This window comes from Pleurodeles waltl, chromosome 4_1, assembly GCF_031143425.1.
Source record: "Pleurodeles waltl isolate 20211129_DDA chromosome 4_1, aPleWal1.hap1.20221129, whole genome shotgun sequence".
Lineage (NCBI taxonomy): Eukaryota > Metazoa > Chordata > Amphibia > Caudata > Salamandridae > Pleurodeles > Pleurodeles waltl.
The window spans coordinates 998,328,007-998,353,257 of record NC_090442.1 but is presented as its reverse complement, the minus strand read 5'-3'; the positions used below and the strand labels follow the sequence as shown (position 1 = coordinate 998,353,257).

General features: G+C 46.4%; 1 protein-coding gene across 1 annotated transcript in view; it reads right to left on the bottom strand.

Moving 5' to 3' along the window:
• Window positions 1–25,251, bottom strand: part of COG5 (component of oligomeric golgi complex 5) — a 1,306,288-nt gene that overhangs the window by 355,862 nt on the left and 925,175 nt on the right. Inside the window, exon 16 of the mRNA XM_069229832.1 lies at window positions 15,300–15,410. Within this exon, the coding sequence (XP_069085933.1) occupies window positions 15,300–15,410 (111 nt within the window). The remainder of the gene's footprint in view (window positions 1–15,299; window positions 15,411–25,251) is intronic.

The following is a 25,251-nucleotide window of genomic DNA, read 5'->3' as shown; positions in this document are numbered from 1 at the left end:
ATCTGTCAAAGCCTCATTAAAAGGTAATAAAGACCCCTGTGAAGCACATGCTGGGTCTAAGATTTCCATTGATAAAATAGTCATAACCTATTGTGTGGTCAAAATGAGGTCAAGAGCCTCAACTGCCCTGTGTCTAATTGTACAAAACAATGCTGTCTCCTCAGTGGCTTTAACTGCAGTAGAAGATAAACCAACATTTGGTGATGTATCAAGACCACTTGCATCTTGCACAGCCTGTCAAATGTAATTGTGAGGATAATCAATATCAAAAAGATATTACTCCCTAGTCAGGTCAGGCCCAGACTGAGCCTAAACCATGTTAGATGATACATTGGCTTCAGGGTCTGAAAGAATAATTGGATCCGCAAACTGCATCACTGACATTGTTACCAGCACTGGCAAATGAGCCTGCTGTCTCAACTGAGTAGTATGCAGCATCAGACACAGTGATGAAGGCATCAGAGGTATAAACAGGTCTATGTATGATTGACCCGAAGCCATTGGCTTTGAGATCAGACCAAGAGACACAGCTGGGGTCGAGGATGGATCAGTCAACATTTCAACAGCCAGAGGCCTCCTCAGATCCTTGGAGCTTGAAAGCATACCAGATGGATCTGGAGTAGCACCAAAGATACAGTGCATAGCTGTGAAAGTCAGAATGGAAACAAAGTTGAAACTGGTTCTGCAACAGGGGAACAAATTTGTTCAGTAGCACCAGGTGCTTCATGAAACCTTGAATGGTAGGATTTCCGTGAAACAAGAGAGCCATGTTTGGATTTTTATGGTTCTTATGGCTCTTTTTGGACTCAATTGACTTTGATGAAGACCCGTCCTGTGAACGACCTCTAGATGGAGAACGGGACCATCTTTTTGTCCTGAATAAGGATCATCACACCACTGACATCAAACACTAACAAATCTTCGAATACCTCATTTTTGCCTTCTTGTTCATCTTGGCACATGACGGACTTGGCTTTGAATTTTGTCCAGAGCCAAAACACCACAAAGAGACATCATGAGGATCTGTGACCAACACTTGTTGTTTGCAAGTCATACATGGTTTAAAACTTGATGATTTAGTGACATTTTGCACACAAAAATGCTGTTTCTAACAGAAATTTGTCAAAAGCCACTGAACAATAGTTGAAGCTCCCGATCTCCGTTGGCTGGCGCAAAAAGAAATGAACTGAGGCTAGCATGAACTTTCTGAAACTGTTAGAGATGGTGACGTATATAGACGAGAACCAACGTCATGGCCACACAATATGGAGCAGCACGTCGCATGACGTCACATGTTGATGGTGGCGAATATTGCTGTGGAAAAGTTTTTGGATTCAGTCTGACACCTGGAGGTATTCAAAATGTGAGTAATCTGCAGTTTGCAGTTGTCACCACAGACGACATTAGGACCATGCTCGACAAAGGAGAAACAGCAGCACTCATCCTCCTGGACCTCTCCGCAGCTTTCGACACAGTATGTCATCACACTCTCTGCACACGCCTCCACAACGCCGGAATCCGCAACAAGGCACTCGAATGGATCTTGTCATTTCTCTCAGGCAGAACCCAGAGAGTCTGCCTCCCACTGTTCCTGTCAGAAGCCTCCAGAATCATCTGTGGCATTCCCCAAGGATCTTCGCACATGGCTCCCCTCACCAACATCGCACGAACCCACCACATCAACATAGTTTCCTACGAAGACGACACTCAGCTCATCCTCTCCCTCACGAAAGAGCCTACAACTGCAAAGAACAACCTCCACAACGGACTTCACGCCATCGCCAGCTGGATGGAATCAAGCCACCTCAAGTTAAACACAGACAAGACAGAAATCCTCATCTTTGACACCAACCCAGCAACTTGGAATGACTCCTGGTGGCCCACCTCCCTAGGAACCGCATCCTCACCCACGCACGCAACCTAGGCTTCATCTGCACACTCCACACCACACTCAGCATGACTCAGCAGGTCAATGCCATCTCCTCTTCCTGCTACAACACTCTCCGCATGCTCCACAAAATCTTCAAGTGGATTCCCGTCGAAACCAGGAAAACTGTCACCCACCCCCTGGTCAGCAGCTGACTGGACTACGGAAATGCCCTATATGCAGGAATAACAACCAAACTCCTAACAAAGCTGCAAAGAATCCAGAACGCATCCGCCCGCCTCATTCTGGACATCCCACGATGCGACCACATTTCCCCCCCACCTCAGAGACCTTCACTGGCTACCAGTATCAAAGAGGACTACCTTCAAACTCCTCATCCACGCACACAAGGCCCTCCACGACACAGGCCCAGCCTACCTCAAAAGACTCACCTTCCACACCCCACCCGCAATCTTCGCTCCGCCAGCCTCGCCCTCGCCTCCATCCCCCGCATCCGCCGCACCACCGCTGGAGGAAGATCCTTCTCTCACCTAGCTGCCAAGACCTGGAACTCCCTACCGCTCGACCTTCGCCAGACCCAAGACCTCTTGACATTCAGGAAACACCTCAAGACATGGCTCTACGACCAGTAGCTCCCACCCCCCGCAGCGCCTTGAGACCCTAACGGGTGATTTGTGCGTTCTATAAATCCTTGATTGATTGATTGAAGCTGCTACCAAAAGCAGGCTGCTACACTACATTTATGTGATGGAGTATATTCCAGGTGTTTACTATCATTTATGCTAAAGTGTGGTGTTTACAGTGCTCTGACTGATGAAGAGTGAAGGCAAGGACAGTAGAATGACACAAGTTTTATGTAATGCAATCAGAGAATGGCATGGGGGACCGAAAAAGAAAAAGCTGGTGAGGAAGTGGAGACTTTAATGCAGCAGATTAATTGATAGCAGATGAAGGAATAGGGACAACTTGATCTTTTGTAAGTTCGGGAAGGACTGAGGTGGAAGAGTAGTGCATGAGATATATATATATAGGCATGAGTGCCATGAAGAACAGCGCTGGAGAAGAATGTTTAGTGGTGTGCATTGAACATGTCAGTGGAACATCTTTTCAAAGAATATGTTTTGTGAGCGATAAATCGCAAAAGACTATTCCCTCTTCTGGAAAGCTGGTAAAAAGAGCTAAATAACAGTGAGGCAAGTTACGGTATAACATACTTGAAACACTGGCTGTGTTAGGGGGATAATGTCAATAAATTTGCTTCTGACAACAGAGCTCAATTTTGTTGGCAGAAATGGAAGAGTATTTGAGTATGAATGGGCACTTTTAAGACGACAACAGCAATGAAATGGTGGAACTCTTTTTTCCCCCCTCTTAAACAATAATGTTACACATGTTAGGAAACAGCCAGTAGGTGTGCATCATGACCGAATATACGAACGTATAGGAAAGCAAGTCATCCTGCCTTTCTGTGTGATCATTAGACAAAATGTGATACAGCACACTAAAGAAATAAAAAGAACGGAAACAATAACACCACACCTGCTAGAAGCTGCAGCCCACATGTTGGCCAGTAAAGCAATCATTCTTTTCATCCCTCAGCCTCTAGGGTCCCTCACATTGAGGGCATGGCTCCAGGAGTATCCCACAGTAGTCTAGCCACCCTTAACATATTTTGTAGTATTTCTTTGACAACTCTGAGCTATTTAGTATGGGCATTCAAACCTTAGACAACAGTCCTGGCCCTCCTTCCACACCTATGGAGGGGTGGGGCAGCGCCAGGGCCTCCTTTCACGCCCATGCAACATCACGCTTGGCAGTTGTAGGGCCGAGCCACTGCAGAGCCTGATGGTACCATCGAGGCAGTCTGATATGTGCAGTAGCACGCACTGTGGGGGTCCATGGTAGATTCAAGCGTAGCACTCCCTCCAGACAATTACAGAGGGGGCCAGTACCACACAACTCCAGACTGTGTGCAGAAAGTCCCCCATCGTGGCCCCACAGCTCGGACACATCGCAGATGCACTGAGTCCCCTCCTCCACAAGTTTTATTTTGTATGATATACTCTATGGAGATAATGCAGCTGGACACAAAGGTACTGGGAAGCGATGGCTGGCCTGCAGGGAGAAGCGTGCACCTCCCTCCCCCATCTTCTCCTCTAGGGGGCTCAGATCACGTGTCCAATCCTCCAAAAGGGCCTTGAAAGTGCCAGGAGCGTTGACCGCAAGAGACTGACGGGAGATCAAATTAGTGGAACTCAAACAGGCTAATCAAAGACACCATTCAATTGGCGTTGGTTAATGAAAGCTGGAAAGAAACATTGTGGCCTTTCTGCAGGCAGACCAGACAACGCCACATGCATGTACTGGCATTGCAAAAAAAGTAGCAAGGAAGTAAACTGAACACAGACTCATTGGAAAGGAAAGAGGTGAAAATTATAAATATAGAAGTTTGAGTCTCAAAGTGCTCAAAGTACAGGAAAAATACAAAAGTGATTGGGGTGAGTGGCAGGAATGTTTGCGTTGGTGATGTGTTGGGACTCAAAAGGTGTAGTCCTGGTAGAAAAGGTTAACCAAGTTTTTTTTAAGCACAGGAGAATTAAGGAGGTTGTACCTGGTAAGGGAAAATTTAAGGTGATGCATGGATATGCAGGATGATGAAAAAGAAAAGTTAGATTTATCCAGTAGTATGTTTAGACATTTGGAAATAAATAAATTTAACAGAATATTTAACATATAATACAATTTTATTCTGGTAAACCCGTGCTTGTTTCCTTTATCTTATGGTTTTGTGTAGTTTAATTTTCTATAGTTTTTATTTGTTGTGAATTATTACGTCAAACTAGACGGAAGGGCTTCTTGGGTAGAATAGTTACTCAGCAGCTACCGGGTTAATGCCTATGGAATATGGAACGTCAGTGGTGGCAGTTGTTGCCTACTTGAGTATCCTGATGGGTGTGTAGGTGTTTCTTTTAATACACTTGACAAATTTACATCGAAGAGTGCTAATTTTCAATAGTGTTTACAGGTAGTAAGCTGTTGTATTTGCATGCAGCGTTTCGATCGCGATCTTGCTTGAGGGTTCTGAGGATACTTTACTAAGGTGGAATGCCATCACAGACTGTCCGAAGGCAACAGAAAAATGTTTCTGAATTGGAGATACTATTATTTGAGATTTAGGAACTGACAAACTCAAACAAATGTAGGATTGAAGAAATAATCACTCTGTTAATTTTGCCGTTTACTTACATGAACGCAAGGTTCATACTAAAGACCTTGAGGTCATGGACGTCAATTCACCAAAATTCCAGGAGTAGCTAGCCACTTGACTTTTACTTTCACTCACACACTTAGACATAAATTCATACATATACACACAGTCTCTCAAATAAAAACACACACCTACCTATTCGCAAGCATGCACACAACATACACTTAAAAATATTTTTCACTTATCTCAGCTGCCACGGGGGTCATATACAATCTAACTGTACTCCATTTTTTACTAACAGTCAATGATATAATACCATTCACTACTAGTGTAATACAAAACTGACAGAAAACAAATGTCCATAAGGATGAGCTGCCCCTGTGTTCCTGGCACTGACTTTGCCATCTGTTAGGCCAGAGGATGCAAAGGCGACCCCTAAATGACGTCCATGCTTGCGGTAAACTTTTCACTTCATGACAGGTGGCACACTGTAAATGCCAAATAAGTATTATTGTATTGCCTTTTAATGTTGAAACGTTCATACAAATGGCCCTAAAGTGAACGTTTTGCTCCATGATAAAGTGCAGGGAAAGGGCAAAACAAAGATCTTCACTGTGGATTGTTGATGGTATGGCAATATATTTGCGGTGGTCTTTGCAGGCCATGTCAAGGAGAGGACAGAAACGATCTTGGAGTAGGAACAAGAAACACGTTTTCTAAACGCTCATCTAAACTGAATTACTGCAGTGTGTTAAGACTCCACTGTACATAAAATATTCTGCAAATGCTGCCACTTCATGCCAGCATAGTACCAAATTGGTGAACCATATCGTGCAAAGGATCTCATCCTGTCTGTGACCACCTCTACTTAGCCTGGATGACATTCAATTATTTCACCATAACCACGGCTGCACTGCACACCAAAAGCAGCCCTAGCAAAAATGTTCCCCTCAGCCCTGTCCATACTTTTCCTGCCCCCTCTCTTTTTACCCATTCACTACTATTAAATAATACTTTCTCCCTCTCTCTAAATCACCAATCCTCACCACCACCAACCTCTAAGTCTGTGAAATTAACCCTAGGGAGTTGGAGAATGTGCCATTTGTGTCCCTTTCCCTTCAAAAACACCCTTAAGTCACGCCAGCGACCTTGGAAAATGTTCAATGGAATAAATGGCAGGTCCTGCCCTTAACATAAAACGTCTATCTTGTTCTGCTGAAGGTCCAGTCAGTGGAGTGTTATGTTCTCTCAGATGAACTGAGGGTGGATGACTTTCCCCTGTGTCCTTAGCTTGAGGTTCGACGACTTCATTCACGCCCATAAACGCACAGAAAGACCGTTGTTCATGGTCCTATAGGCAGTATAAACCAGGCCTTCCACATCAGCAACAGTTAAACATGAACTAATATTCCTCCTTGTCACAGCATGAAAACAAGGAGAGATTCCAGTTGAACTTGTGCCACAACCGTGGCCAACAATCTGTCATTATGGCATCAGCATTACACTTTCTGAGAGGGCGAGAAAGAACACCACACTGATATATATGTCTGCATTAGAATGCTGAACATGTTATCTTGGTCCATATGTGAGAAGAAAGCATTGCCCCTCATGAAAACTTTCATCACATAACAGCTGAGAGAATCTCAAAAACAAAGATGGAACTGTCCTCGGATGACTAATATATGTTATCAGGAGGCTCAAGACACAAATGTGGCTTCTTCAACCTGCTTGATGATGAGGACTGATTCTAGAGGGGGACTGCTGCAAGTGCCTAGAAGCCCTCCTTCTCTGTGAGTGTCCCTATAGATAGAGTGTTGAGGACCCAGACTAGACTGTATGAGTAGTATTTGTCTCCTTAGTGTTAGGTGTCTTTGGTTACATGTACTGGTGTTGGGTCTGTACTTTGTTTCAGGTACCGTAAATGCACCTTTTTTGCAGGATGGAGAACTGGGGTATGGGTCCACTGAATATTTGCTTACTACTTACAGTCCTGCATGGGCATCTACAAACAAGCCACAGGAGTAGCTAGGCTTATAACAGCAGGACCAAAAGAGAGACAGTATTCCCCGTCAGGAAAAGCAGTAACTCTAGTGCTAGCGGAGGAAAAGCAAACTTCAGAAGCTGCAGTACAGTGCACTTAGAGGTAAAGTGGAGTTGCCAGAAAAGTGTCCCTGGTCTTCAGCTTCACACTCAAGAGATCCAAGAACATGTTTGATATGAGAAGGCATGGCCACAGTCTACCAAGAAGAGCAGGCAAAGATCCTGCTACTTATAATGTGATGTATCAGAGAGGTCGGATCTTAATCCCCCACCCGGAGAGAGGACAGTCAATAAGGATCAGTGATGAAGTCTCAAGAACACTAATAATTAGTACCAGCAGTGTACCCCGAGTAGAGGAGCTTAAAAGCTTGGAGCTGAATCCAATACTCTGTTACCAACTCTTGTCCATGCAAGATGTGGAGAAGGAGTGAAGAGGTCTGTGTTAGGCACTCCTGGGCAAGGTTTTGTTCTGGTGCCAACCTCCCAAAAAGGTCACTGATGAAGGCTCATTGAGAGCTGCAGTCAACTTTGCTTAGAAGACTACCCTGTCAGTTCGTTATTTTTTTGGACTGAAACAAAGGTCCTCATTTTTGCATATTTTGTTTTAGGGGTCTACCCTAAGATATATACGACTTTACATAGAATTTGTTATCACTTTTTTTTTTTTAACAGAGGGATTTGGTTGTGTGCATTTTCTACTTATTATCTGATGGAGAGTAAATTGTTTTGCTACTCCAAGTGCTGCTATTTTGTATCTTTAGGTGACTGGTAATTTAAATGTATGATTTGTTGATCCAGTAACTTTATTTGCTGTAAATCTATCCTGGAAAGCTGCTGCGTTGTTACAAAGAGCTCCTCCAAGAAACATAAAACTGTGACAAGGTCTTAGGGTTCCTCTATTATAGTGCACCCAACAACAACTGTTCACAGTAAATACTTCGTTTGAGACGATATATCCACCTGCACATGAAACATCTTATGGTACCATACATGCCTTTCCTTAAACCTTTGCCTGAATAGTTGATTTTGGTGCTATGTACTTTTACAGTTTTTGTGGGGAGGCGTTTACATCAACAGCACACATAAATGATATTACAGCTCAACAGATGCAATAATCCCACTTGTGGCCAACTAGATCTCCTCATATTTATGGTTTAAGATCTCTTTTATTAATTTTTTGTAAAGGCAAGAATTACAGTTTCTCCCACCTACAACCATGGCCGGTGGGGAGACAGATAACATAAAGGAGAGGGGAGGTGGGGGGGGGGGGGGGTAGAAAGGGCGGATGCTGCACCTACAATGCAATAGTTACCCCAGTCAGTATGCAGACTCAAAACGTACATTGTGAGCGGAAAAGCCCTAGAGTCTCAACAGTCAGCCTATTTAAAGGGAGGTCTGGGGAGGAATTGTCAGTCTAAGGATGCGCCGGTAGGAAGGGCAGGTTAGTTCCCTAAATTCGTCCGACAAGTATTGGATACATGGTCCCTATGTTTTATGAAAGAGGGGCAGTGAGCCAGTCCCTGCCGCTGCCAGTTTTTCCATACCCATAAGAGTCCATAGACTATGCAGCCAGTCCGTGTGGATGGGTATGGTTGCGGTACACCAACGTGAAAGCAGTAGTCTGTTTAGCAGCCCCCAGAGCCAGGGTAATAGCTCTACCCTTAGGTGTGCGGAGCAGATATGTTTGAGGGTTGGGGAGGCCCAGTAGTACGTAGCTTGGGAAGCGTGGTATGGTTGTGTTATATATGTCCTCAATTGCTTGGAGGATGGACTGCCAGAAGGAGATGATCTTTGGGCAGTGCCATAATATGTGAATAAGTGTACCTTCCTGTCTGCAATGACGCCAGCATTCGCTATCGCTGTGCACCCTCCACTGGGCCACCCATGCAGGTGTATAGTACATGTAATGGGCTATTTTCAGAAACATTTCTTTGGTGTTCATGGCTTGTGCTGTGACCCATGCCCGGTGAAGGATATCGCGCCATTTCCGATCTGTAAAGGTACGCTCTCGTTCCCTCTCCCATCTGCGTCTCACTGGTGTTATAAAGAGTGTAGGTGATGTGATCAGTAGAGTATAGATGTCGGACAAGAGCCGTTTGTCCGTATCTTTGGTCAGTAACCATTGCTCAAATCTCGTAAGGGGTCGACCAGCATGTGGGCGTATCGCGGGCGAGGTCACCCAGTGATGGACAGCCATGAATTGCCAGTAGGTAGAGGTCGGGAGACCGTAACCAGCTTGGAGGCTGTGGAAGTCCACGACTCCGTACTCGTCAAAGAGGTCGCCTATCCTCTTGCAATTCGTTTCCTGCCAGAATAAGAAGGCAGATTCATCAAGTGCGGGGGGATCTGGGTTGCCAATGATCGGTGCCTGTGGGGATACCGGTGTGGAGAGCACTTTCAGCACCTATACTTTGTCCCATGCATTCATCGTGGCCCTCAGAATCGGTGAGTCACACACCCCTGGTGGACGGTGTTTCCTAGGCAACCATGGTACTTTCCAGATGTGGACTCCCGCCACCGCCTGGTCAATAAAACACCAGTATTTTTCAGTTAAGGGTCAGTTCCATTAAACCATGTAGCGCAACTGTGCCACGTGGTAGTAGCTCAATAAATGTGGGACTCCCAACACACCTCCAGCCTGAGGAAGGTATGCTTGGCCTCTTGACATTCTGGCCCTCTGTCTGCCCCAAATGTATTCCTAGATGAGTGTTTGTATTTTGTCTAGGACGTTAGGGGAGCGTCTGCAGTGGCAGGGTCTGCATGAGGTAGAGTATGTAAGGTAAGGGTGTCATCCTGACTGCAGCTAGACGCCCCAGCCAGGAGAGGCCATGTGACTTCCATTTTGCTAAGTCTGAGCGTGTAGTGTCGGGTATCTGGTTGTAGTTACTGTCTATTGTGGCCGCTATCGTGGGGAGGATTCGAAATCCCAGGTATTTGATCCCTTGTGCGGCCCACGAGAAGGGGAGAGTGGCCTCCAAAGACATCCTCTCAGCCTCTGGGGTGGTAAAATTCAGTATGGACGATTTAGTAAGGTTAGTGTTAAAACCTGATACTCTGCTAAAGGCCGTCAATTCAGCCAGGACACTGGGGAGAGAAGTCTGGGGCTGGGTCAAGTGAAGGAGCATATCATTTGCGTAGAGAGCCAATTTATGCAATCTACCGCCCATGGGCACTCCAGAAATATCTGGATGTTGCGGATGTGCTCAGCAAAGGGCTCTATATATACAGCAAATAACAGCAGTGAGATGGGGCACCCCTGTCGAGTGCCCCGTAGTATGGGGAACTGCCGAGACAGTCCCCCATTCACAGCGACCATTGCTCTAGGCCTGTCATAATTGCATCAAATCCACTCTCGGAACCTGGGGCTGAGCCCAATTTTCCTTAAGACTGCATGGAGATACTGCCAGTGCATTTGGTCAAGTGCCTTCTACGCGTCAATGGAGAGAAGAAGAGCTGGGGTTTTAGAACAATGGACCTTATCCAGCAAGTGGCATGTCTCTTAGTATTATCGTCACAGGATCGTTCAGGTATGAACCCAGTTTGGCCCGGGTCTTTCAGGTGCTGCATGTACGGGTTCAACCTATGTGCTAGAATACCCGTGAAGATCTTCGCGTCCACATTTAATAATGTGATGGGGCGGTAGGATGAGCAACGCTGCGGGTCCTTCCCTGGTTTAGGAATGACTGTCACTATATCCAGTTGCATCGTAGGCGGAAGGGGAAGAGATGAGCCCAGCACATTATAGAGCCTGGCTAGCTGAGTGCCAAAAGATGTAAAAATTCCGCCCCAAATCCATGCGTGCACAGGGCCTTACCGGGCTGCAGCCGGTGTATGCTCGCAAGGACTTCTGTGGGTGTAATATCGTTCTCCAAAGTGGCACTATCCACTAGTAGGAGTTGAGCCACAGGCACAGAGTCCAAATAGTCCTCCACACCCTTAAGTGGATCCCCTCCGCGGAGTATACGTCGGAATAAAACCATTCGAACTGTTGACGGATCGGCTCTTCCTGACATGTTAGGGTACCGTTGGACAACCTTAGCTCTGCAACCTGACGCTCTGGAGCCTGCGTGCGGAGTCTATGAGCCAGAAGACGACCCGCTCTGTTCCCCCAGCGTAGAACTTTTATTTGGTGCGGAGAAGGGCGTATTCCGCCTTATCCTCAACCAAGGCCCGTAGCTGCTTTCGCTGTGTGGTGAGCTGTCTTCTCACGGCCAGGGACCCAGTCTGTCTATGTGTCACCTCTAAAGCCCGTATGTCGTCCTCTAACTGCTGGCTCTTATTACGACGTACGGCATTCTGTCTCGCTGCTATCGCTATAAACTGACCTCTAACGACTGCTTTAAGGGTTTCCCAGAGGGTCGCAATGTTGGTTGTAGGAGTATCGTTCACAGTTAGAAAGTGGCTGATACTTTCTCTAATCTCTGCCAGCGTGTCCTTATATGCTAAAAGTCTTATGTTAAGGCGCTATTGACGTCTTCTTGGTTTGTAGGCAGGTAGAGTGAGGAAAAGCGTGAGCGGGGAATGGTCTGAGATTGAGGCCACTCCAATGGCAGAGATAGTGGACAAGGTGGTAATATGTGGTGAGGTGAGGAAGAGGTCTATACCGGCATATGTATGATGAGCAGCTGAGAAGAAACAGTATGTTCTGTCTGTTGGGTGGTGTCGGCGCCAAATGTCCGTCAGTCCCGCCCTCCCAAGACAGTCCTGAAAGCCCTGTGAAAAGGCACCAGTCTGACCATATCTCTGGGCGGACCTGTCTAGGTGCGGATCAGGTGCTATGTTAAAATCCCCACCCACAACAATAACTTTGTCGGGTGTCACCAGCACCCTACCCAATGCATCTTTTAGGAAGCATTCTTGGTGTTCATTTGGCCCAGAAACATTAGCTATCGTCAGGTTATGCTCCTGCATGTCAATTTGTAGCGAAAGGAGCCTCCCAGGGATCTAAGCCTGCACCCGAATCACCTTCCCTGGGAAGTTTGTGGCCAGCAAGGTCGCCACCCCCGCCTGCCATCCAGGACCCGATGAATGAAACTGACAGTCGAACCAGCATGTCCTCGTCTTTTTCCAGTCCTGGCGGAGTAAGTGTGTCTCCTGTAGTAGACATATGTCGCACTTCAAGTCTCTAAGCTGTAGCAATAGAGCTTGCTTCTTCACTGCGGCATTAAGGACTCTCACATTAAGACTAAGTATGGTGATCATCGGGGAGGTGATGGGTGTCTCTATGCTGTACGTCGTCCAGTGGGTGCAGTGTGTGAGCGTCCTCATACCCATGTTCGGGAGTAATAAGGTAAGAGGTTGCCCCCCCCCCTCTGGGATAGTGTAGGGAGGTAAGATGAAATGAACATTCAACTTGGGATAAACTATTAACAGCATTCTCCCTGCCTTGGAACAGTCATCAGCAAAGCCTGGGGTCCCTGCCTGTTCATCAGTCCATCGAGAAGTCAACCACTGCTCCGATAAGGTGGAGCTCCGCCAACCGGTTATCCCAGCCTATTATGTCCATACCTGTAACGTCGTACAGACACCCTCTGAGGCCACCCAGGAGCCATCAACTTAGGGGCCGGAGGAGATCTCACATAACCGCTCAGTTCAGCACAATGGTTATCCCAGCCTATTATGTCCATACCTGTAATGTCCTACGGACACCCTCTGAGGCCATCCGGGAGGCATCAACTTAGGGGCCGGAGGAGATCTCACATAACCGCTCAGTTCAGCTCAATGGTCTGAATCCACATCCAATATGCTATCCTGGATGCGTAGACTTCTGAGCAGCGCCGCCCTCTCCTTTTGGCTCTCTGCCGTTGAGGGTTTGTGGGTTTTGCGTCTCCGGTTGGTCGTTTTCGGGCATCCCTTGTTCGTGCCCGACAGCTGCGCCTGTGATGTTTCTTTCTGGGCTCGATCCTCAAGGTTGGGCGGCATCCTGTCCAGTCTCTGTGCTTCCTCCAATGTGCGAATGCTACGGAGTTCGTTTTGCCATGTGAAGTGTAGCCTGAAGGGGTGGCCCCATTTGTGTCTGATACCTTTCTCCCTGAGGAGGTCAGTCACAGGCCAGAGCAATCTATGTTGCTGCAATGTTATAATCGAGAGATCCTAATATAGGCCACTCCGATGGCCCTCTAACTCAATAGATGTTGTGTCGTGGACCGCTACCAGTATGACCTCCCTCTGTTGTTAGTGATGCAGACAGGTTAGTATGTCCTGAGCCTGGCCCGGCGTGCAAGCAGGCCTGCCAGCCCTATGCGTTCTGTCAAGCACAATGTTCTGCTCCTTCAAGGCCGGTGCCACGTGGTGAAAGAGAGACACCACAAAATCCTCCAGGATCTCAATCACTGCCTGCGCAGGTACTCCTTTTATTCAAATGTTAGAGCGATGTGATCTGTTCTCTAGATCCTCTATTTGGTATTGCAAGTCTTGGTTCTTGTCTTGTAAGGTGAGGAGTTCTCTCCTGTGACAGTCCATTTCTTCGTCTCGCGCGTTGTGCCAGGTCGATCATCTCTCTTTTAAGGTCTTTAATGTCAGCCGCTATTTCTTGCTTCAGTGTTGCGAAGTCTTCGCATAGGGACCTAAAGAGTTGCTCCATGAATGCTCTCGTCAAGGGTGCTCCATCACCCTCCGGTGGCCCCGGCCCAGCTGTGTCTCTGCTCTGTTACCCCTATCTTTCTGAGGCCACTTTGGGCCGGCCATCTTTCTATTGCTCTCCCGGCTTGTTCACCTGCTCCAGAGACTCCAGATGGGCCGGCGGCCACTTGGGCGTCACCCTCTCTCTGATGTGCGGCCCTGTGTAACTGAATTTTTCCAGTTTACAGAGGCCCCTTCCAACTGGTTCTCGCTCCGTCCTACCCAGGGCCCCTCTTCTGGAGAGTCCTCATCTTCCTGTAGGGAGTGGGCCTGCGGCCCTTCTCAGCCTCCACCCAGACCCCAACCGGGGCTCCTCACCTGCTCTTGTCTGTTCACTTTACTCACGCTATTCTTCAGGGCCTCTGAGCTGTGGGTGTCTGTCCTCCTCCTGCCGTGCCCAGCCCGGGCCTACAGCTCAACGGGGCCTATCCGGTGTGTCGGGCCGCCCAGCGCCTCACGCATGTGCCCAGTGCGGGCCTCCTCTTGCACGTCTCCACGATGGTCTGCTCTGCCGAGGCCCGGTCCCCGATCATCTCACCAGGGTCTGTCAGCCCAGCCCTTTCTTCGCACCACTTCTTCAGCGACCCAAGGGCATCCGTGCTCACAGTTTTGCTGTTCTTAAATATTTTTGTTGGGGGGCCAGCACTCCAACTCGTCGTATCCGTCGCTTCCACACGGCAATCAAGCTGCGATCACAGCGCGGCTGCCATTTTCCAGCCGCCTCAGCCGCGCCTCTTAGCTCATCTGGGCTCCATGGGACCCAACGTAGTGCCCGTCTCCCCCAGCTGGACTCAGGAGCCTCCAGGGGACACGGGTGGCACCACCACACCCTCCACTGGCATGTTTGGGCATCCGGTCCGGTTCCCTGCATGGTCCAGCGGCGGCGCTCCAGTGAGACATTCCTACTGGGCGGCCATCTTGGCCACCCCCACCTCCTCATATTTAAATAATAATAATAACAATAACAATAACAACAATGATAATAAGATTTGTGTATAGTGTTCATACCACACTTCCACCAATACTAAGTGGTGTAAATAAAACGCATTACTATAACCTAATGTGTAGTGCTCAATTTGCTACCCTCAGTAGAACGAAAATGTAGAAGGCTATATGCCTGGCCAGGATTCAATGACATGACTTTCAGATGACAGCATTTGTCAGTGGTAAACTTTCAGCTCAAAGAGTCATCATGCTGGCAGTGCCACCTAATAACACTGAAAGGATAGTTTAAGATCGCACTAGTCAAGTAACTTTGGGGAATTCTGTAAAGCTAATATTTATTTTGAAGGGGAAATACCACTTGAGAATGTACTAGATGTGTCACATTCCACTACATGTATGTTTTTCTTGTTACATGAAAATCTATTTGATGGCCTAAAACTCAGTATGGACGTTTTCAATGCAATACAGTTAACATTAAGAGCCAGGACTCTCTATATGGTTCATTTCAGCAATTAGTATTTGATCAATGTTTTGAGCAGAAAAGGTACCCACCATTCACCATATCATGGATGAGACATGCTATCAGTAAACACTCACCTTTAGGACTGACTGGTGCAACCTGTAAAGTGAATTTACTACTGCAACATTCCGTCTTTGTCCATCAGTAAGTGGTCCAATGACCTGGCTAGCATCTCCTTGCGTTGATAGCTATAAAAAGGCAAACATAAACAATGTCATATTCTCCATCGTCATTAACTGCAGTAGGGAAGAGCCATATAGAAACTTTTTTGAATAGGTATACACCTCCAAGTCAAATAATCACAATAGAAGCTAGATCACAGGAGACCTTGTTTGAGGGAATATGTGTGCTTCAGCAGGAACCCACACAGACATTGACTGGATAAATATTCAAACAAACAATATACTGGAACATCCACTAAAATGCATTACCGAGTAGGATTTGAACAGGTTGCACTGCAGTTCAATGGCAGAGAATTGAGAATTATTTTTCTATCAAAAGCTTTTTCAATGTATCGGGTTAACACCTTGAACACCCTAATGTACCACATGCGACAGGGACATAACCGGACAACACAAAACCACACAAAGATGTACACCACAAAATAGTCAGTAGTGCAACGGCTCTTTCTTATCCGTCAATGGATGCGCACAACCACCAGGTTTGTGAATGAAACCCTTGTACAAGTTAACATCTGCTGCACTACTGCTCTTCATGTGGCGACAGCTCCGTACTGCAAACACTACTTATGCTGAGGTTTTGGTCTGTTGGGGACAGCATGTCTAGGTTTAGGCAGACTGCCACAGAAAGTGGCTCTTCATTGTGAATACTTCCAGTCCTACAGCCGGAAATCACAAATGAACAGTAATGTTCTATTGCCACGCTGGGATACATGTTTCCATGCCCCGCTGGGAGACAAATGTTAAGTCAAATCTGCTTCAGGTACTGCTAACCTCGTTCTCTTCCCCACACAGCCTCTACACTGCTTTCCAGTGGTTAAAAATATCTTAAAGAAGCTCCATATGGTCACCATGAGATGCTCACTCTCCCATAATTACAGGATGGCGATAAACAGGGCTTTATAAAAAAATCACTTTGCAGGAAGCAGGCACTTTCCAAATATCTCTTCTTTCCAGGCTTTCTAATAGAGATACATTCTCTTAAGGTAACCCACGTTCTCTTTAATGAGATGATGCCAAGGGTTCCTGGATAGTGACCGGCCTCACAGCCTACAAGGCAACAATAAGAGATTCTTTGGTTCCAAGAACTGTGATCACAGCTTTGTGTCTCCATAGAGAAAGATACTTTTCAATTCTCTGTAGGAATTACAAGTAGATATTTTAAATTACATTCAAGACAGAGTGAAGGAGAGAGAAAGTTTTGCAAAGACATTGCCAAGCTTCACATGTCAAGTTCCATGAATGCCCACCTTGAGATAAAGATTGGTTATTTTGTCAGGTTTATAAATGGATTATATTGGAAAGAAACCTACTTCCCCAAATTATTTCACCTTATGAGATTTAGAATGCGTTTTAAACTCTCTTTAATCCCTTCACTGCCAGGCCTTTCCCCCTTCAGGTGCCAAGCCTTTTTTTGGCTATTTCAGGCAGTTCACACTTATGCCCTCATAACTTTTTGTCCACGTAAGCGACCCACGCCAAATTTGCGTCCTTTTTTTCCAACATCCTAGGGATTCTAGAGGTAACCAGAGTTTGTGGGTTTCCCTGGAGGAGATGTGGAATTTAGCCAAAATACAGCAAAAATTTCTCTTTTTTTTGTTTTTTTTCAAGAAATGGGATAAAGGGGGCTGCAGAAGAAGGCTTGTGATTTTTTTCCCTGATAATGGCATCAACAAAGGGTTTGCAGTGCTAAAATCACCATCTTCCCAGTTTTCAGGGACAGGCAGACCTGAATCAGAAAGCCACATTTTTAAACACAATTTTGGCATTCTACTGGGACATACCCCATTTTTATTTCAAGTTAGTGACAGAAATTGGTGCGAAACCAATGCTGGATCCCGGACAGCTAAACATTTCTGAAAAGTAAACAAAATTCTAAATTCAGCAAGGGGTCATTTGTGTAGGTCTTACAAAGTTTTCCTACAGAAAATAACAGCTGAAATAAAGAAAACATTGAAATTGAGGTAAAAAAAACTGCAATTGTTCTCCACTTTTCACTCTGTAACTTTTTCCTGCGATGTCAGAGTTTCAAAAGCAATATACTGTTACGTCTGCTGGACTCTTCTGGTTGCGGGGATATATCGGGCTTGTAGGTTCATCAAGAACCCTTGGTACCCACAGCCAATAAATGAGCTGCACCTTACAATGGATTTTCATTGTATACCGGGTAGACCGCAAATCATTTGGTGAAATATAAAGAGTGAAAAATAGGTATCAAGGAAACCTTTGTATTTCAAAATGGGCACAAGATAAGGTGTTGAGAAGCAGTGGTTATTTGCACATCTCTGAATTCTGGGGTCCCCGTACTGGCATGTGAATTACAGGGCATTTCTCAAATAGATGTGTTTTTTACACACTGTCTTACATTTGGAAGGAAAAAACGTAGAGAAAGACAACGGGCAATAACAATTGTTCTGCTATTCTGTGTTCCCCCAAGTCTCCTGATAAAAACTGTACCTCACTTGTGTCGGTACGCCTAGTACCCGCGACAGGAAACAGAACACGGACAGATCACATTTATACAGTGAAATCTGACATGTTTTTTGGAAAGTGCCTAGCTGTGGATTGTGGCCTCTATCTCAGCCAGCTCTTAGGGAAACCTACCAAACCCGTGCATTTTTGGAAACTAGACACCTAGTGGAATCCAGGATAGGGTGACATGTGGGGCTCTCACCAGGTTCTGTTACCCAGAATCCTTTGCAAACCTCAAAATTTGGCAAAAATACTTTCTCCTCACATTTCAGTGATAGAAAGTTCTGGAATCTGAGAGGAACCACACATTTCCTTCCACCCAGCGTTCCCCCAAGTCTCCCGATAAAAATGGTACCTCACTGGTGTGGGTAGGCCTAGTGCCCGCGGGAGGAAACGCAACATGGACACATGCATTTTTACATTGAAAAATGACATGTTTTTTGGGAAGTGCCTAGCTGTGGATTTTGGCCTCTAGCTTAGCCGGCACCTAGGGAAACCTACCAAACCTGTGCATTTTCTAAAAGTAGACGCCTAGTGGAATCCAGGATGGGGTGACATGTGGGGCTCTCACCAGGTTATGTTACCCAGAATCCTTTGCAAACCTCAAAATGTGGCAACAACACTTTCTCCTCACATTCAGGTGATAGAAAGTGCTGGAATCTGGGAGGAACCACACATTTCCTTACACCCAGCATTCCCCCAAGTCTCCTGATAAAAACGGTATGTCACTTGTGTAGGTAGGCCTAGTGCCTGCAACAGGAAATGCCCCAAAACACAACATGGACACATCACATTTTCCCAAAGAAAACTGACCTGTTTTGTGCCAAGTGCCTAGCTGTGGATTTTGTCCTCTAGCTCAGCAGGCACCTAGGAAAGCCTAACAAATCTGGACGTTTCTGAAAACTAAACACCTAGGGGAACCCAGGATGGGGTAACTTGTGGTGCTCTCACCAGGTTCTGTTACCCAGAATCCTCTGCAAACCTCAAAATGTGGCAAAAAACACTTTTTCCTCACATTTCGGTGTTGCAAAGTTCTGGAATCTGAGGGGAGCCACAAACTTCCATTTACCCAGCATTCCCCCAGGTCTCCCGATAAAAATGGTTCCTCACTTGTGTGAGTAGGCCTAATGCCCGCGACCTGAACTGCCCCAAAACACTATGTGGACACATCAAAATTATCAAATACAAAACTACCTGTTTTGTGTGTTGGGGTGGGGGGGCACCTGCCTTTCTAGTCCTGGGCTCAGCAGCCATCTAGGGACACCATCCAAACCCAAACATTTCTGAAAATTAGACACCCAAGGGAATCCAAGGAGGTGTGACTTGCATGGATCCCCCAGTGTTTTCTCACCCAGAATCCTCAGCAAACCTCAAAAGTAGCTAAAAAAAATGAAATTTTTCCCACATTTCTGTGTGGGATCACTGCACCGGGACACATTTCCTACCACACAATGTTCCCCTCGGTCTCCCGGTATAAATACCTCACTTGTGTAGGTGGACCAAGTGCCTGTTACAGGGAAGAGCCAAAAACATGTTGAAAATGAGGGGGAACCAAAGCAGGTCCAAAAGGGCAGTTTGGAAAAAACGGTTTTAGGCTGACAAGTGGGGCAGAATTTTATCGGTATAGATGCAACCATGCTGGGTGGTAGGAAGTTTGTGGATTCCTGCAGATTCCGGAAGGTTCCAACACAAAAATGTTGGACAAATGTGTGATTTCAAGCAAAGTTGAAGGTTTTCCGAGCATTGTGGGTAAGAAAATGGTGCGGGGTGCATGTGAAGCACACCACCCTGGACTCACCCAGATGTTTAGTTTTCAGATGTGTCTAGGTCTCGTAGATTTTTCTACATGTCAGCGTCCCAAAGTCCAAAAAGTGCAGCTGTCTCCATTCTAAGTGGGACGATTTTGAGAGTTAGCCAAGCTCTTATGGCCCAAATGTAAAACCAAAGCCCAAAATAATCAAATGTGCTCTTGTTTGCCGTGGGATAAGATGTTTTAGTGTGCGGAGGGGAGCTGAAAGACTGTTACCCCTTCAGTTGGGGTGGCGGGATAACCATGCCCATACTTGTTAGTAGCCACCACCCAACCATCCAACAATTTTTTTTAATTCCCTTGCATCTAGTAGCCTTTCTGCCCCCCATGCCCCCCGGGGAGTGGATCGGGGGTAATTGCCCCATCTTCCCAACGGTGGGCAGAACAACTTTGTCCTCATTTATTTGGGGTGAGGGTAAATCTTCCCTGCTCTCTGGTGGGATTTCTGCCCCCCTTGTGGGCAGATGGGCATTACAAAAATAGGGCGATCTGCCCCCAAGGGGAGCAGTAAAAAATGGCTAACAGTAATGCGCCCCCAAGGGCAGTGACCCTTGCCCAAGTGGCTGCCCCGCCAAACAAAACACACACACCAATCCCTAGTGCATAAGTGGTTTCTGCCCCCGGGGGCAGATTGGCCCAATAGAAATAGTAAAAAAATAAATATTTTAAATCCCTGGTGCCTAGTGGTTTCTGGCCCTCCTGGGGCAGATTGGCCTAGGAAAAATAGGTCGTTCTGCCCCCCCCAAGGGGAGCTGAAATGGCCTAAATTAAATTTCCCCCCCTCCAGGAATGCGAGCCTTGCCTAAAGGGTCGCTCCCCCTTGCGTGAAACTAACAAAAAAACATCCCAGGTGTCCAATGGTTTGTGCCCTCCCCCTGGGGGCAGATTAGCCTTAAAAAAAATGGCCAAAAAATAATTTCCCCCTAGGGGAGTGACCCTTGCTTAAGGGGGCTCCCCTCCTGTTAAAAAAAAAGAAAGAAAAAAAAAAAAAGGAAACATCCGCACTGGAAGCTCTGATTGCACGCTGACATCCTCAGCGATTCCCCCTCCATCCCTGACTGGGGAGTGTGGGCCGGGTGCAGGACGAGCTGGTCTCATCCCTGGCACACGGGAACTGTGGTCAAAGATAAGGCCACCTCGCCCCAGGCCCCAACTAACAAGGTCAGTTAATGGTAATGCACTGCTTAGAAATAATACAATTAAAATGGCCGTGTGATTATGTCTTCCATTTTTCTTTTTTTAACACATCATTTTGTTGTTTTAATGATTTTACCCAAACAAATAATTATAACAATCAACTGTGGCACCACAATACAGCAGACAGGTGTCACCTTGTAAATGCAACGTGTCACAATTACATTACTAACATTATGCCCAATACTGTACCGTAGCAGACAGATTATTCCAGGCTTCTACATTTCTGAGAAGCCAAGGGCTCCATATCTTCTGGTGTTTGCCCACACACCCACTCCACTTATAAATATCTTTCTGTGTTTTATAACATTAAGTCATGCCTCTAGACCAAATTGTGAAGAATGGTGGCTCAGTGGATCTCTAACGTCTGGCAATGTCTTGTTTGGCCGCAAGAAAGCCAGTACCCACCAACGTTCTTTGACTGTATCTTTCCATTTTCAAAGAGCTTTTATTAAGCATCAGAACTGTTAAAAATGATTATCATGTGTGTCCAGGGGTCTATGTTTCAAGAGCAGATAAGACATGAGTGACTTAATTTTCAGTTCAAAACTTCTTTATTGTAACTAGTAAGGTGCTGACAGTTTTATGAGTGATAACATAACCACAGAAAAAAAATATTTTTCAAATTAATAATTACTATTTTCCCACAAAAAAGTCTACATTAACGTGGAATCTTTTCCTGGACAAATCAGTATCATGAGCCATTCAATACACAGGTATGGACATATCAAGAGTCTCCAAAGATTTTAGTGTGTGAATTTATAGGATAATATGCAGTCTACAAACTAGTTAAAAAAAATATGAATATACTTTGAAACTGCAGCTCATGCAAGACAAAGGCTTTGATTTTAACACAATGAACAAGTTACTTACCCTTGGTAACGCCTTATCTGGCAGAGACTCTAGCTAGCCACAGATTCCTTACCCTAGGATATTTTCCAAGCATCAGACCGGATCCGGAAACTTTTCCTGAGCGCCAGTAGGTGTCATTGTTTGGCTCGTGTGTGGGTCATTGGTGTCATCAGTGCTGGAAGTGCCACATACAGTACCTATATAGGCACCACCCCAGAGCGCTAACCTCAGTGTCTTTATAGAACTTTCCACACCAGGTGTGCGTAGCTACAAAGAACACTGACCACTGGTGTGCAGAACTAGGGCTTAGAAAACACAGCAGCTTTGTACCTATAAATCTGTTCGCAGAACTGAGAGGTTTTGTGGGTCGGTAAGGAATCTGTGGCTAGACAGAGTCTCTACCAGATAAGGCATTACCAAAGGTAAGTAACTTTTTCATCTGAAAGACTTCTAGCTGCACATTCCAAAAATCCAAACAATACGTCTCCAAAGGTGGGTCTGCGAACTTGATTTAGACTAGAAAGTCCTGCAGGACCGAACGGACAAAGTGCCTATCCTGACAGATCTGACTGTCCAGACAGTAGTACTTGCTGAACGTATGCAGTGAGGGCCACCCTGCTTCATGGCAAATTCCAGGACTGAAACTCTGCATGCCAACGCAGTGGTCACAGCCTTTGCTATGGTGGAATGAATACAAACCATCTGGGATTGTTTCTTGACCAATGCATAGCAGGTCTTAATGCAGAGTACACGCCATTGGGAGATGGTTCCTTACTGCATGGTCTTCCTTTTTTTGGAACCGGCATATCCCACGAAGAGTTGATCATCCACCCGAAATGGTTTTCTGTGGTCAAGGTAGCATGGGAACACCCTCTTTGGGTCCAGTAGGTGGAGTCTCTCCTCTTTCTTAGAGGAATTATGCAGAGCTTAAAAGGTAGGCAAAGTGATGGACAGGCCTACATGGATCAGGCTAGCTACCTTCAGCAAGAAGGATGCTTGGGTCTGAAGGACCACTTTGTATGGGAAGAAAAAAACATATAGAGGCTGAGATGACAGTACCTCAAAGTTCACTTACCTTCCGGGCAGATGTAATTGTCACCAGAAAGACCATTTTGATGGTAAGAAGTCTAAGAGGGCAGGTATAACGTAGCTCAAAGGGAGCACACATTAGAAATTTAAGAACCATTAAGGTCCCACTGAGGGAATATGAAGGGAGCTAGACAAAATAAGTGGTGCAACCCTTTAAGGAACCTATTTACAATAGGGGACTTGAAGAGAGAAGGCTGATCTGGCAGCTGGAGGAAAACAGTGATGGCAGATAAATGACCCTTCAATGTGCCCAATGCAGAGCTCTGCTAGGCCAGGTTAAGGATAAACAAACTTTGGTAAAAGGTGCAGATAAAGGGTCAAGCAGAGTGGCTGTACACCATAAACCTACTCCAACAGCTGGCATTTACCATCTTGTTGGAGGGACAAAAAGCTGCAAAGATAACATCACAGCCTTTGGGTAGAAGGTAAAACATTTTAATTGTTGCTGCTAAATCTCCATGTATGAAGGCGGGGCACTAACAGGTTTGGGTGGAGAATCCCATCCCCTGCTGTTGTGACAGAAGATCCTCCCAAAGGGCAGCCTGACCAGACAACCGATGGCCATGCTCAACAGCTCGGGATACCAGGTTCTCCGAACCCAGTACGGAGCCACAAGGATGATTTTTTTGAGAACTCAAGGCAGGAGTGGTATGGTTGAAAAGGCATACAGGAGGCCGGAGCTCCACTTGAGACGGAAAGCACATGTGAGCGAGAGCTGCCTTTGAAACTCCAGTGAGCAGAACTGTTGACACTGTGCATTCTTGGCAGTGGTGAACATATCTAACCAAGGCTCTGCCCTCTGCTGAAAGAGATCTTGCACTACCTTCGAGTGGAGACACCATTTATGATCAGTTAGGCATCTTTGGCTGAGTTCATCTGGTCTGGTGTTCGAAGAATCCGCCAGGTGTTGAACCACCATAAAAATGCCCCCATGTTCCAGCCATGTCCAGAGACGTAGGGCCTCTTGACAAAGGGTCCACAACCTCACCCTGTCTTGTTTGTTCAGTGCCACATCGGGGTGGTGCTGTCACGTAACACCTGCACTACCCTTTCCTAGATGGAGGGCAGAAAGGCTCTCAATGCCAGTTGGATCACTTGGAGCTCCAACAGGTTGATGTGGAGGATTCTAGTCCACTGGAATCCACAAAATCCTCACATCAGGTGTTCTCAGTAACATCTAGGGCCTGGTATTCATCAGGGTACAGTGGTCCCTCTCAGTCATCCTCATGTGCTTGCCCATCGAAATGGGGCACAGGCTCACGCCTGGATGGAAGCACTGGGGAAGATCAAGATGGCTCAACTGGCACCAGTCTGGATCCGTCCACCGGTCTGGGGCCTGACTGGTGCCAGGGGAGGTTTACCTGCCAGCTGAAGACCAGTAGGGGCACCACCCGAGCCGAAGGCACTCCAGCTGGGATCAGCCACCCAAAAATGAGGTGCATAGCCTCATAAAACTCACGGATTTGGGTTGGGTTGCTACAACTCCTGGAAGCTTGGCGAGGCACGGATGCAGCCAAGGCACAGGCTCAGCTGCGGAGTCACACCTCAAATGCTGGCACTCCCTGGCTCGTAAGATGACTTCAACGGATGGGGCGAAGTCAACGATCTCTTCGACTTCTTGTTCTTTTTGCACTTGTGGAATTTACCCACCTAAATTACTGAGTTAGATGAGGTGTGCTTGGAGTGACTCTGCAACCAATCCAGGGACCTTTCTCTCCACCAGGATCAAGACAGTTGCGGCATCGAACAGCAAGGAGCTTAAGAGGCCACTCCCTCAAGGCCTTTGAGTGCATGGCATGATAATCGACGCAGGTCTTGGTGTTGGGGTCGCGTTCAAAGAACCAGAGACAGACGAGGTGTGGGTCCGGCCCAAACACTTGCCAGTAACAGGCACCATAAAGCTTAAAACAAGCATTCCTCGCAGAGAGTCCTGCCACACGAGGAGACAATGTCTCAAATACCTTTGAGAAAAGGTTGAAAAAAGGTCACTGAAAAAGTAATTTGGGATAGCTCTTCTCCAGATCTGTGTTGACTGGCGCAGAAAGAAAAGCACTGAAGACAGAGCGCTGGGGTGGTGCCTATATGGGCACCACGTGCCTCAGTTCTGATGCAGATGCCACCACCACGGGGAGCCGAAAAACTCCACTTACCAGGACGCAGGTGTACTGCTCATGAAAGATTTCCAGATCTAGTCTGACGCCTGGGGAATATTCTAAGGTAAGGAATCTGTGGCTAGAAGTCTCTATCTTCCTAGCTAACGTAATGGAAAAAGACATTTAACTAAATATTGTAACTGTCTTTTTCAGTCTCCATAGTATTTTCTCGATCATTAATTTAAATGTTGCAAGATAAGTGGCAGTCTTTGGAAAACCTGCACAATATACAAATGAACGTCTATTCACTAGCATCAAACTCTATCCCGTCACTGCTTTG